This window comes from Chrysochloris asiatica, unplaced genomic scaffold (assembly GCF_000296735.1).
Source record: "Chrysochloris asiatica unplaced genomic scaffold, ChrAsi1.0 scaffold00035, whole genome shotgun sequence".
NCBI lineage: Eukaryota > Metazoa > Chordata > Mammalia > Afrosoricida > Chrysochloridae > Chrysochloris > Chrysochloris asiatica.
In genome coordinates, this window is record NW_006408553.1 from 13,251,209 (window position 1) to 13,265,943 (window position 14,735).

The 14,735-nt window shown below is 38.7% G+C and overlaps 1 protein-coding gene across 1 annotated transcript in view; it reads right to left on the minus strand.

The window, feature by feature from the left end:
* Positions 1-635: 635 nt before the first annotated feature.
* The window catches only part of LETM2 (leucine zipper-EF-hand containing transmembrane protein 2), a 26,712-nt gene continuing 12,612 nt past the window's right edge, over positions 636-14,735 (minus strand). Inside the window, exons 4-10 of the mRNA XM_006859951.1 lie at positions 10,521-10,658; positions 9,907-10,107; positions 8,532-8,651; positions 4,743-4,856; positions 2,042-2,134; positions 1,630-1,734; positions 636-698 (exon numbers count right to left, since the gene is read on the minus strand). Of these exons, the coding sequence (XP_006860013.1) occupies positions 636-698; positions 1,630-1,734; positions 2,042-2,134; positions 4,743-4,856; positions 8,532-8,651; positions 9,907-10,107; positions 10,521-10,658 (834 nt within the window). The remainder of the gene's footprint in view (positions 699-1,629; positions 1,735-2,041; positions 2,135-4,742; positions 4,857-8,531; positions 8,652-9,906; positions 10,108-10,520; positions 10,659-14,735) is intronic.

Consider the following 14,735-nt stretch of genomic DNA (forward strand, 5'->3'; position numbering starts at 1 on the left):
TTCCTTGCAAAATGGTGGCTAATGAAAGCCATATGTGCTGGAGCAGTGGCAGCCTCCCAGCTCCCAGCAGCCTCTGCAGGCCCAAGAAGGGAATGTCTGTCAGATCAGCCAACTAGCTGCCAAACCTTTATGATTACCAGTCTGTTTAACTCCCATTTTCTCCTCCAAGAAACGTATTTATTTCCAGGGATTTTATATCCAAGCTTTAAAGGAGCACATATCCAACCACCTCATAAGTACTTAGTAATTTCAGGCATGACACCGTTCCTACCGATGGATCATGCTGAAGAAGTTGGTTAATCAAATGCTTTTATGATAGTTTTTGGCATTCCCAAATACTTACTCTGGAATTCCAAGCCATAGGAAGCAGAGGTATCTTAAGGCAACAAGCTGATTCCTTTATGTAAAAATGTTCCTCTTTTAAAGAACGTGCACAAATATAAAGTTGTTCAATTATATTTCTTGAAATGGTCTGACCTTGGTCTCACTGCTGACATCTGGAATGGTGATAAGCCTCAAAGAACTGCTCCCAGGACTAAATGGCTGATCATCTAAAACCAGACACACAGTCTTAGCCGAATACTAGTGCAGGGGGCAGGAAGCTGGAGAGAGAAGTGAGCTTCATCTTCAAGTGGTCAGGCTCCTTTTGAACTAGCCTTGCTACTCTGGGATGTATTTTGTGAGTTGGCCTGGAGTATCTAGATTAAAAACATAAGAACTTTAGCCTCTGATCATAATTAAGTATATAAATTGTTTTAAAAAAAACAGTTGCCGGTAACCCCCATGTACGTCAGAACTGTGCTTCATAGGATCAGTTTCTCAATGGCTGACTTTTCAGAAGAGATACCCCAGGCTTATCTTCCAAGGCACCTTAAGCTATACTCAAACCTCCAACCTTTCCATCAACAGCCAAGTATATTAACAGTTTATATCACTCAAGGATTATATAAATTAGGAATCCCTTTTAATTTCCTCAAAATAATGATAAGCCAGAAAGTCATATATGAATTTATAGTTTACCTTGGAAATAAAAATAAAGGCAATCAAATGAAGCCCCTGTATGCCTAAGGATAATTTTCTGGATGTTGACCGCATCTGTGTATTCACAGATCTTTTTTTAATCCTTCAAGAACCAGTAGAAACACTACGCTGAGTCCCCTACTGCTTACTTGTATCATGCTTTCTGCTCTGCCACAAATTCTTCACCCAAATGGGACTAGTGGATAATTTCTTATTTACATACATTTCTTCTAAGACTTACATTGTTTTTCTGATGATGTTTCCTGACATCAGGGCCCTTACCATAAGGAAACTATTTCCATATGGTACAGAAGAAAATAAGGAACTGCCTATATTGTAATTAGCCACAAGATTTAACGTGTTTAATTTGATATTTGATACAATGCAATTTAAACAATTGCATTGGTTGGTTCCCCCACCCCCCCCACCCCTTTTCATTTTTGGATAATTGAGATTAAAAATGTAGTGGTTATCAGATGACTACACTTCAGCCTACAACTTCCTGTTTGGAAGTTAAGAAAATTATGCAGTATTACACAGTAGTTACAATTCTGGGTTCTTACTACCTTTAGAGCTAACTAGAGAGAAAAAATCTTTTTCGATTCTTACAGTTTCTTTGGAAGAAGTGATGGATCCTTTAGGTAAAGAAATAGGTGCTGACTGTGTTACGGTTGATGATGGTGTAGCTGAGGGCAGCTGTATAAAGTCTTCACCCTTAAACATCAGAACTGAAGGTTGGATTATTGATTCAAAACAGAACGTGTATTAGATCTACACTCACAAACATGACTACCAGGAACTTTTAACAACTACACTATATTCTGGAACAGGATATAGAGGCCAAATCTGGAATCCAATTACATATAGACAAATGTGGAACTTTCAGAGAAGCAGATTCAGTACAAGAAATATAAAGGAACACTACTGCATTAAGACCCAGTTTCACTAAAGGGGTTCAAATAGAATTCATGATTTTCGTGTTTTTTAACCTAGCTAACCAAATGAAAAATAATTTTCTAACCTTAGTTTCCTTCATCTGAGGTGCAAAGTCCACCATATTCTCTTTAGATTCAGGTGAAGCCAATGATTCTACAGGACTATCAGTCTTTGGAACCTAAAAAGAGAAATGTTTTATTCAGTCATAAGAAGCTGTCTGATCTTCTGAAACAATCACTTTATAGCAGTCAGTGCTTTGTATAAGCACAATTTGCTTTCCATTATCCCTCATTCCTTTAACTACATACACCATTTATGACATAGAATGTGTTCATGAAATAGCAACTTAGTTTAATATTATTTATCTCCCCTTTTGATACCCTAAGTACAAAAGTTGCCCTTTAGTTAGATACTAGTAATTCAAATCCTTAGTAATTCAAATCTTTAGTCATTTACAAGCCACTGACTTGCCAATTCTGATCATTTTCTCATGTCTCAAAAAAAAAGGACAAAGGTCATTTCTCAATTACTTGTAAGTTTCTAATAGCATTAACTGGTGGTGGTGGTATGCTGAGAAGTCAATTCCAACTCATAGTGACTCTGAACAGGGTTTCCAAGGCTATAAATCTTTATGGGACCAGAAAGCCTCATCTTCCATAGAGCACCAAGTGGACTCGAACTTCTGACCTAGGTTAGCAGCCCAATACAAAGCCCACTATGCTGCCAGGGCTCCTTAGTATTAACATAGTTTTGTCAAAATTATGATTTTTAGTGTATGATAATAAATACTTGATAAATTTACCTAGTTGATTAGGGTGGTTGTGCTACAGAATCAGTTCTAACTCATAGAGACCCTGTGTAGCATTTCTGAGGCTTTAAATTTTTGTGGAAGCAGAAAGCCTCATCTTTAGGTGTTGGTTAACACCTGCTGTAAGAGGAAAATAGAGGCCGGGGGAACAATGGCATTTTATAATAGCCAACTAACGTATGTTTAAGAATTATATTAATTAACTTTAAAGAGTAAATATAATTGCTTTTAAGTAATTTCTTTGTATACTTTGGAAGGAAAGACATGTAAATCTAAAAGTATAGTATATTCAATTTAACGTCTAAATTCTTTACAGAATCTAGTATATTAACTGGTTCTCATTTTGTATTTTTAAGTTTTAAACATGGATGAAAATGCAACCAATAAAATGCCTAGGAGCTTGTCACTTTGTCCTACATTCCTAGGCCTTTCTTACCCAGAAAGCAGTAACTATATACCTTTGAAACCCAAATTTCAGTCTGAGGCATTGTACTAATTCAAGATTTCCTTGTTCCTGAGAGTAGTCTAAAAATGTCACATAACTTTGGTTTATTTTAAATGGATTCAGGAGTTTGATTAGAGTGAGAAACCACTAGCATGCCATTAAAAACATGGTCTGTGCTCCAAATTTGCCTCCACTCTCCCTAAACGCACTCCTGGACTAAGCCCAAATCTAGACTACCCACTAAACCCATTGCCATCAAGTCTGCAGGAGAAAAAAGAGACTTCCTGCTCCCAGGGAGATTTCAAGTACTTAATAACCACAACATAGGGTAGAGTAGAACTGCCCCCATAGAATTTCCAAGACTGTAAATCTCCACAAAAGCAGACTGCCACATCTTTCTCTCATGGAATAGCTGGGAGGTTTGAACCCCCAACCTTTTGGTTGGTAGCCAAGTACTTAACCACTATGCCACCAAGCCTCCCTAAATTCAGACTGGTCTCTGGAAAAGGAAAAGAGAAGCAAGACGTTGTTTCCTGAAGTACATTTTCATGCTGAACCTCAAGTGATTTTCTTTGGTTTGCCCAAGGACTCAACAACATAACTCGCATTAAAAATAATCAGTCTGCACTGTAAAGTGCTTAGTCTAAACTACTGAACCACATGGGCAGCATCTTGTGTAATACTCTTTCTCTTCTTGCCCATGAATTTCTGAGTCAGGCCAAGAGAGGTGAGAGGCCCTTTGTGACTGGACTAGAGCAAGATGCTCTAGGGACTGGGCCAATACTGGGGTTTGCAGTAAAGGACTAGGAGAAACAAAATTGCAGAAACTATGGTAGCAATAAGTGAGTAAGGATAATAAGTGAGTTTACATTCTAGAGTAGTCATTTGCTTCTTAAAGAGGAATATGGATAATGAAATAAGCATAGAAGAATAGGAACCATTCAGTCTGGCCGAAAATATGGATGGAAAAAGCAATTTGGAATAAAGACTAGATAGATAAATAAACTGGACCTGTATTAGTAAAATTCCTAAATCAAGGAGAGATTAAAGGAAGTAATCTTTAATTTATAGATTAAGGAGCACTGTTACGTAGTAGTTACAAATCGGGTGCTAACCTCAAGGACAGCAGTTCGAAACTACCAGCAGTTTTTCTATAAAAATCCACTCCATTGCGATAGCAACTTTGAACAAAGTAAGCAGTTCAAACCCACCAGCTGCTCCTCAGGAGAAAGATGAGGCTTTAGGTTTTAAAGATTTACAGCCTCAGAAAGCCCCATATAGGGTGACTATGAGTGGGAACCAAACCCAGCAGTGTCTAACAATTACAGGACAGAGCAGAATTGCCCCATAGTTTCCCAGACTGTAATCTTTACAGAAGCAAACTGCCATATCTTTCTGTAGCAGCCTAGCTCTTAATCATCAGCTCTATGGCTAGAGATATTCTGAAAGGCTTTAATTTCAGGAATCTAAAAGGTTTTTAAAGACAGTTGGGCCAAATTCCAAATACAGTTTCACATGAGCCCAGTTACTCACCTCCTCACTTGAGGGTATCTCTATTGGCTTTGGCTTCACATCTATCAGGTAGAAAGTACGTGACAGGAGCAAGAGAGAAGGAGGGACATTCTCCTTCAGGTGGAGGTCTTGCCACTGGAGAACAGAATCACAGAATGTCAGAGTTGGAAGAAAGCCATAATCATCTACTGCTTCCCTTATTTTACAGCTTCCCTGGGTTCATGCTGCTAACTAATAGCCGAACACTGACTTCTGCCAGTGCTTGTACCTTGCAGCCTCCCTCATTACAGTGGGGTCAGTCTCAGAGTTGGAAACGGAATGTCCAATTAAACTCTCAAACTCCATACAACACACCCAATTCTGGATCAAAGTAGCGAAGTATATTCTTAAAGACCAAAAACACCCAAGCCAGAAAACATGAAAGAATAAATTAGCCTCATTAATAACCACAGAAATAAACATTAAACTAATTAATGAGAATTTTAAATGTAAATTTTTAAGCTTTTAAAATTTATTTTGAAATCAATAAGATATACATAAGATACAAAATTCAAAGATAAATGGTGGTAGTGTGCTGTGGAGTCAGTTCTGACTCATAGCAACCCAGCATAGAGTTTCTGAGGCTGTAAATCTTTACGGGAGCAGAAAGCCTCATCTTTCTCCTATGGAACCATTGGTAGTTTCAGACTGCTAACCTCAAGGTTAGCAGCCCAACTCATAACCACTACGCTACCAGACTCCTTAAAAAGCAAATAAAATACATTTAGTAAAAATCAGTCTGCCTTTCATCCCTATTCCCTGTTTCTTTCCCTAGACATAACAAGTGTTACCACTTCCTAATCTTCGAAGGAATTGCTGTGTTTTGACAGATATTTTGTTTAATATAGTTTTTGTCTTTACACCAAGGGTGATATAAACACACTATTTTGTCCTTTGCTTTTTTTTTTTCCACTGCAATGTATATCTTTGAGATTAATACATGTCAATAAATGTAAACCTGTCTCCTTTTTAAACATTTTAAATATTTAAATCATTAAAGGATTCTTTTGCGTGGAAATATCATAATCAGTGCTACAATGATTAAATGCTTACTGCTCACTGAATTATTAGCAGTTCAAACCCACCAGTGTATCCAAGGGAGAAACAACCTTGTAATCTGTTCCCATAGAAATTACAGCCTTGGTGAACCCAAGACTATGGCCCTCTACCACCCTTCAGGTCTGGAATGAACTCACACTCATGGCTCAATTTTCAGCCAAGCAGTAGATAGATATATATAGCAGGGGACAACAACACTAGTAAGGTATGCTCACCATGGAATGGTCAATCATTCAAGATGAAAAGGGCAACATTTACCTAAGGACAAAGTTTGGAAGGGAAATAAGAACCACAGGGGAGAGATGGGAAAACTTGTTACATGGAAGGAATTGTAATCATTGAGATGAAACAAAGTGTACAATGATATTTTCTTTATATCTTCACTCACAGTAAAAAGTTTCAAAAAACAAAAATTGCAACCTTGGAAACTCTATGGGGCAGTCCTACAGGGTCATTATGAGTCAGAATCAACTTAATGGCTTACAATAACAATGCAATTGAGCTGTTTTTGATTTTTGGCTACTATTAACAGTATTTCAACGATAAATCTTAGATATGTCATTGTGTACATGTGTAAGAACAGGATAAATTTCTAGAAGTAAAATTCCTAGACCAAAGAGTATATGCCATTTTAAATTTTGATAGATACTGCCAAATTGTTTTCCATGGGAATTTTTGACTAACAATGCATGAGTCCCCCTTTCCCCACACTCTTAGAAACACAGAATGTCATCAAACTGTTATTTACCAATATTTATAGGTGACTATGGCACCTCATAGTTTTACTTCATCTTAGTATGTGTAAGCTTAAATGTTTCATATGGTTACCATTTAAAATTGTTCCTTTCTATGAATTGTCTGCTCATATCCTAACAGGATTTCTTGAATAATAAACACAGAGTGCTGGATATTATATAGTTGAATTAGTATCCTCACGCCCTCATAGTGTGATTGTAAAATGATACAGATGATAATGAACCCACTTAATAGTTCACATTTAAGTAAAATTATTTTAAATACCTCTCTACAATATGTTCATCTTCCAACCTGATATAAGTGAAAACAGCTACACAACATGGTTCAGTCACAACAATGGCTCCTATTCAAAAAAATAATTTATGTACACTTTATAGAACTTTTTTTATAAGTGTCACAGATTGAATTGTGTCCCTAAAAAATATGCGTCAACTTGGCTGTCCCATGATTCTCAGTGGTTTGGTAGTTACATAATGATGTAATCATTCCCATGATGTTAGCTGATGTGATCCACCAATCAGCTGCAAGGGGATTAGGGTGGGATGCAGCACTCTTGCTCAGGCCGCATGCAGCGTGATCCAAGATAAGAGGAATGAGAATTTTAATAGGTATCACTCCTTTGGCTTAGAGCATTGAACTCTTAGTTGAAATACATTAGTTGAGGGAAAATATTAAACATCTATTACCAGAGTTAACACTTTACATTGATTTGGAGTCAGTCATTGAGAAAGCAGACCAGGTTAGGAAAGTTCAGACATCAGAGGAATTCACATAGATAACAGGCCTTGCATTGCAAAATTTCCCTGGACTCTTAACAGTATCTGTAACAGGCAGAATGCTAAAAAGGCCCTAAGATTCCAGACCTTAATGTTCATACACTTTCTCCCAATTAGTCAAACACTAATCTAAAACTTGAAAAAAAAAAAACAAATCTGTTACCATCTAGTCGATTCAGATTCACCACCTACTCTCTTAACCACGACATGACCTGAGCTACTAAATGCTTATCTAGGTGCTGTTTATGAAGGGATTTTGCCAATGAGCCTGTACAGTGAGTGGTTAAAGTACTCATCTGCAGTTCAAACCCACCAGGAGAAAGATGTGTGGCAGTCTGCTTCTGTAAAGGTGTACAGCCTTGGAAACCCTATAGGGTAGTTCTACTCTGTCATTATGAGTTGGAATGGATTCAACAGCAACAAATTTAAAGTTCCAAATCAGTTGACCATAAAATAGGGAGATTATCTGGTGGGCCTCACCTAACATGAGTAATTTAAATCTGGGGCTAGAGTTAGAAACAACGGAGGTCATACAGTTGACACATGTGAAGGATTTGGCATGTGGAAGTTCTCCATTGTTGGCCTTGCAGAGGAGCACACCCGGTAAGGAATGCAGCCATCTAGGAGCTGAGAGCAACCTGGGGCTGACATCCAGCAAGGAAACAGGAACCTCAGTCCTATCACTGCAAAGAACTCAATTCAGCCAATCTGAATGATATTATATAGTTGAATTAGTATCCTCACTCCCTCATAGTGTGATTGTAAAATGATATAGATGATAACGAACCCACTTAATAGTTCATGTTTAAGTAAAATTATTTTAAATACCTCTCTACAGTATGTTCACCTTCCAGGAAGGTGGATTTTTCCCCACAACCCCAGAAAGTAACACAGCCTGCACTCTGACTACAGAACTATGTTAATCAATGGGTGTTGTGTTAAGTCACTGAATTGGTGGTAATTTGTCAGCCATAGAAAACTAATAGGTATAGATAGTACCTATCTATACCAATCAATGTGAAAAAACAATTGACCTTGTCAGTGTCCATACTGCTGCTTGGTCAAGTAACTTAGTTAAATAAGGCAAATTAGTTAGGATCATTTCCTTGCCAAGTAGAAATCACAAAATGAGGCCTGCAAAGTGTTGGGGAGTGAGCTCTAGTAAAAAGCTACAACTTGCCTCTGTGAGCTGTTGTCTCAGCTGTTCCTCAGTCAAGCCCAGTGATCTCATCCCTCGGGCCCTGCAGGCAGCTTGGAGTTCTGACACACTCAAAGCACTCACCCCTTCTTTAGCAATTATCTGAAGGAAAAAAAAAAAAAATGTAAGGAATCATGTTGGCGCCGATCTCACATAATCCCCAGGTTCCAGCAAATCAGAGGGAAGCAGGGCCATATTCTTTGACTCTTTGTCCCCTGCACTGCTGCAAAGGCCAGAAGCCTTACAAAACAGAGTGACTAAGGAGAGTAGCAGTTGAGATAAGGCAATCCTGCCAACAGGTACTAATAATATCAGAGATATTTACATAGCTCCTCCCCAACACTCTGTCACCAAAGCCATTAATTTCCTCTCAGTTCATATTTTGCCTGGTTGTGACATCTCTACTCCTTTCATGGAAGCTTTTAAGATTCATTAAAAAAATACTTCACTTGAAAAACTTTCCATGTGTCATTTGTTGCATGTCCCAATGTTCTTCCCTCTCAGCCACCCTGTGCTCTCCGAGGACCACAAAACTCCCTCATTAACTTTAACATAATGTCTGCTTAGTGTCACTGGGAATGGTGATACTTCTGAAACCCTTACTGTGTATCCCAAAGTTCTGAAAGCCACAACTAAAATTCAAATGGGGTTGGTGGCTTCATACTTTCTCAATGTTGGGAAACCTGCTCCCTCAGGCAGAAGAGTTTAAAGCAGCTGATAATCCAGATTCAAGAAATAGCCTTTCCATCTTTTTTATGATGCTTGTTTAGTAAGTACACATCCAGTGTCTCTTTTGAAGATATTAAGGCTTTGCTTTTCCTCCTGGCATTATGCTTCAACATCCCTTATTACTACCAGGTAAATTCAATCTGCAGAACATTTTACTTAGTGGAGAGACCACTGTCCTTTGCAGTGTACCACCAAGTAGCTACTAAGCTGCTATTTCCTTCCCAGTAGGTCCTAACTGCTTTAGATTAGTCCTAGCTAAGATGTCCAAATTAATGTGTATGAGGGCCTTCCAAGAAAATGGGTCAGAGTACAACAAACAACTCCTAAAATCAGTCATTGAGGTTCAGGTTGTCATGGTAATGGTTATATAAACCACTCATTTTGCCAGAACATGTTCATGACTTGTTTTTGTTACGCTCGCTGGAGTCAGTTCTGATTTGAGGAGCAACTGGTGGGTTTGAACCATCAACCTGGTGGTTAGTAGTCCAGTGCTTATCCTACAGCACCACACCAGGACTCAGACCTAACAGGAAATACTGTATTTCATCACAAAGCTACTCTATGAGAATCAATCCTTATTAGTTCCCAATGCCTTGCTAATTCCTTACAGTTATAGTTAAATTCTTACTTCATCATCTTCTTTTATAGACTTCAGTTTCCTCAGGAGCTGAAAACGGAGCAAGTTGTTGGTTCCAAAAGACTGCAGTTCTAGCAGTTTGCAAAGGGCAACCAGCTGAGGTCGATCTAAGTGCTCCATAGTTAGTGCATCCTCAAACAGTTTGGAGAAGAGAACTATCTCCTTTGTGCTAGGTTTGTGGCCCGTCTGAACCTAAGCAATGAGATAAAAAGGCTAATTAAAATGTGCTTCCTACTTAATTTGGCTTTCCCAGTTGACTATGAAAGCATTTATGGATTCTATCTGATACCTGGAAATGTACCCCCCTAACCTACAAAGAGGAGTCAAGAAATCTGTATAAAGTCAACCTAAATCACCTGAAGAAATCAGGAGTAGTTCAAAGGTTTGACTGTAATTCTACTGTTCTTTCTAAGAAGTTACCAACATTTTCAAAAAATTAATTGATTAAAAATAGACTTTTCTGCAAACAACTAAAGTGAGTTGCCCAAACATAAATTTATAATGCTTTATAATTTAGATATTTGCAACTCAACAATTTGAGAACAACCTGGAAATGACATATCACCCCAACCCCAGTTGTTTGGTATTGCATAAAAGACTGACACCTGTTCTACATAGGATGAGAACTGTATAGAGGCATCCCCCAACTTCGCTCTGTTCCTCCTTGCCATTTCTGTAACTGTTTCTTGCAGAAATTTTGCTAATTCCAGCTTTGCAGCCATTTTCTTTTTCTGTTTTTCTTCCTGGATAGTAGAAGAGCAAAAAGTTAATCAATCCTTCATGATTGTAAGTTGGTAGATAAGAATAGAAGAAAAATAAGCATCACCTTATTTCATATGTTAATACGATTCTCTGGCCTAAGTGAATGAGTTTTGTGAGAATCAGAACAACAAAAGAAAGAAAGTAGCCTCGAATTGCAACTATAGACGTGTTAGAAAATGAGGCTTTCTGCTCCCTTAAAGACATAACAGCCTCAGAAACACTACACAGGGTCAGGTTGCTATGAGTTGGAACCACTTGATGGCACACAGCAGCAACAACAGCCACATATGCAACTTCTCCCTTTAATCTTGCCAATTTTTTGTTCTCACCAGCACAATAATCATAAATATTTGATAGATCCAAAACATCCACTGAATGGGAGATTTTGTCATTGTTTAGAATGAGATACTGTCTTCAAATTTAGTTCAAACTAATTAAGTTGTTAGTTGAGCCAATTCCCCCTCTGAGTCACCACAGATATTGCTTTATGAAGAGAAGGAAGAGAAGTAGGAAGTTATCCCCGCCTTTAATAGTAACATAACAGCACAGTAGTTTAAAGTGGAAAATAGACAATTAATTACAATACAGTGGTATAACAGACATGAACAAAGCAAAGAGAAGAGAAGTAAATGTATTCTTTAAAAAAAAAGTTTTGTTGTGAATTGAGTGATAGTTCATATGCAATAACATTGGTTTTGCACTCAGCATTTCAAATTTTGTTTCATTGCGATGATTACAATCCCCTCCATGCACCAACAGTTAACAGTATTTGCCTCTATTCCCTGTTTTTTTGTTGTTGTTTGGTTTGCTTTTTGATGTACACAAAAACATTCAGGAATATGTAGTCATTTAAACAGCCAAAGAGTACATTCTGCAAGCCTGCCTCCTGGCTGCCAGCACACAGCCTTTTACTTTCCATGAGTCTCGAGTCCTCAACTGCTCTGTCTCTCCTTGTCCTCATCTTTGCCTCCATCTCTGGTGTTGCTGCTTCTCTTTAGGGTCTCACGTTCTGCTCATGCTCTTCTCCCTTGATGGTCTTAGGGTCCTCTGTTCCTGGAGTATAAGATTAACCACTCCCCACTCTATGTTACAAAACTTCTACTTTTACAGTTGTGACCATTACATTTAGTCATGGTAACAATTACTCACTATTGAATCATAAGAATCTTATTCTCATCTCTGTTCACCAGACCCGTCTAGACAAGATAAAAACTATTCAGTGGGGATTCTACCTTCCCCTGTACATTCTGAAACTAAAGTCCCTCTTGAAAACTTGTAAGCAAGCCACTTGTGCCATTACAGCCTCCCCATTTTAGGTAGCCAGTGTCTAAGTTGTCCGTCCCTATCAACCCTGTGTACAGAGGGGATAGTTTTGATCCTTGATGTGAAGACTCTTTCCCTCTCAGTTGGTATTTTGAGCTACTACATCCACAAGTATGTAGCGTAGTGGTTACGAATCGGGCTGCGAACCTTAAGGTCAGCAGTTCGAAACTACCAGCTGCTCCGCGGGAGAAAGATCAGGCTTTCTACTCCCGTAAAGATTTACACCCTCGGAAACCCTGTACAGGGTCGCTATGGGTCGGAACCAACTTGAAGGCACTTAACAACAACAACACGTCCACAAGTATAGATCAAGTTCATCAAATTGTAACAATTTACACTTGTTTCCTTTATCAAATTTCTTTATCTTCCTCTAGTTGAGTTCTGATCATCAAGCCATCAAAGCTAGGTCAAATGAGGACTATCTGCAACTCTGGGCTTCTTATGTGTCTCCCCTCACTTCATATCAGCTGGATGCTTCATTCTCAGCTCTAGCCTTCCATAGTTATGTCCTTGTCCATGGCTCAGGAGTCTGCAGGCCTCACTATACTTCAGACCAACCAGCCCTTCCTCTTCTCTCTCTCATCTTCAGGTCAACGAAGTCTATGGAATGTGGTCAAACTCAGCCCATATCTTCATTGCTGCCTTTCTCCCACTTTCACTTATAAGTAGACCAACATGGTTGCCAGAAAGCTTACAAGCCTGCTCATGAGTTCCCTCTGAGTTTCAGTCTTGGAGGAGGGTTTGTCCTGAAGGGACTTGACTGCTTGACTTGATGGATCCCTGAAGAACAACTTGCTTGTTCCTGTAGTAGCCAACCAGAATGTTGTTTTGTTTTTTATTTTTCCTGCTGGTCTTTCTTTCAAGATAAGTGTATTCTTAAAATACTATCTTAACCTTTTCTTTTTCTTTAAATTCTAGTTGTTTTGTTGTTGAGAATATACACAGCAAAATTCAGACCAACTCAACAGTTTCTATATGCACAATTTAGTGACATTTATCACATTGAGTTGTGCAACCATTCTTGCCCTCATTAACAAACTTACTGCCCCTAAGGTTTGTAACTAATCATTAGAGTAGTCCATTTGATATGATGGTGGTGGTGGTTGTGTGTGATCAAGTCACAGTACCCTGTGTAGTGTTTCCAAGGCTGCAAATCTTTAAGGGAGCAGAAAGCCTCATCTTTCTTCCTTGGAGCAACTAGTAGATTCAAAGCTTGAGGTTAGCACCTCAGTTCATAAACTCCACTACACTATCAGGGCTCCGTCCAATTTGATAGTTCTGTATTATATTCCCATTATACACAGTTCTTAAAAGAACATAACGCTCAAGACAGAAATTTTTTTACTAGTTATGCTAAACTATTAAGTTTGAAGATGATTTCAGGGGATATTATTGATGATGACCTCAGGGCAGAAGTTTCAGGGGTTTAATCACATTCAATGGCTCCAGGAAAATCTAAAGGTCATTAGAATTTGAAATTCTGAGATCTGGTACTGTAGTGGTTACGAATCGGGCTACAAACTGCAAGGTCAGCAATTCAAAACTACCAGCTGTTCCGCTGGAGAAAGATGAGGCTTTCTGCTCCTGTAAAGATTTACAGCCTCAGAAACCCTGTACAGGGTCACTATGGGTCGGAACCGACTCAACAGCACTTAACAACAACAACAACGGCTCTAGAAAAATCTAAAGGTCATTAGAATTTGAAATTCTGTTGCTCCCTCTTTTTGATCAGGACTCTTCTATGAATCAATGGTAGGTGGTTACCATACCGTTTTGTGGATTTTTTTGGACTCATGGCAAAGGAGGCAGTTGTTCATGGAAGCAGTTTACCACACATTACACATCACCCTCCTAGTCTTGACTCTCCTTCTTCCTCTGTTGTTCCAGGTGAACAGGGACCAACTTTTGTGCCTTGGATGATTGCCTACAAGCTTTTAAGACCCCAGGCACTATGCAACATACTAGGAGGTAGTTGGCCGGTATTTCTTGATCCTTTGTCATCATCAGAAAATCACTGTGTTAGCAGTTTAAAAAGTTGCTATGGTTATAGGACTCACAGGGGTAGAAAGGAGCACAATCTAAAATGCTAGTTTTTAAATGTTTTTTGAGAATTTAGGTATTTTGTAAAGTTGTGTATGAGATTTTAATAAACACTCATGTATTTCAATCACTGATTTTAGAGAGTTCTTAAAAGATGCAGTAGTCATACAATGGCAATACCATGGTTAGAACTCATTTAGTCATCCATTTCATATATCTATATGCATTTATCCATCCGTTTATTTCTTCAGCATCTACAACATTCTAGGTGTTTGAGATAAAATAAACATAGAATTCAGTCTAGTGGGAGAGACAAGCATTGTGATAATCTAGTGAAGTTAAGTGCTGTCAAGTCAGTCGGTTCCAACTCCTAGTGACAGCTGGTGAGCCTGGATTGCAACCTCGTGGTTCAAACCAACCCTTCAGTCCAGCGCATTAACCCACAGCACCACACCAGGACTCCAATCTAGTAATGCAAATTAATATAAAAATACAATGGGTGGAACAAACAAGATGGCGGAACAGGTGGACGTATAGCAGAGAGCTCCGCCAACAACAACACAGAATACCCGACCAAGCAGGCTCAGGGGATGGTCCCAGAACTCTGAACCACATATAAGGGAATACTTAGAAGGTTGGAAGGCTCACAGCTGGGGGAATTTGTGGCAGAAGCAAGAAATCTATTGCTTTCTAGT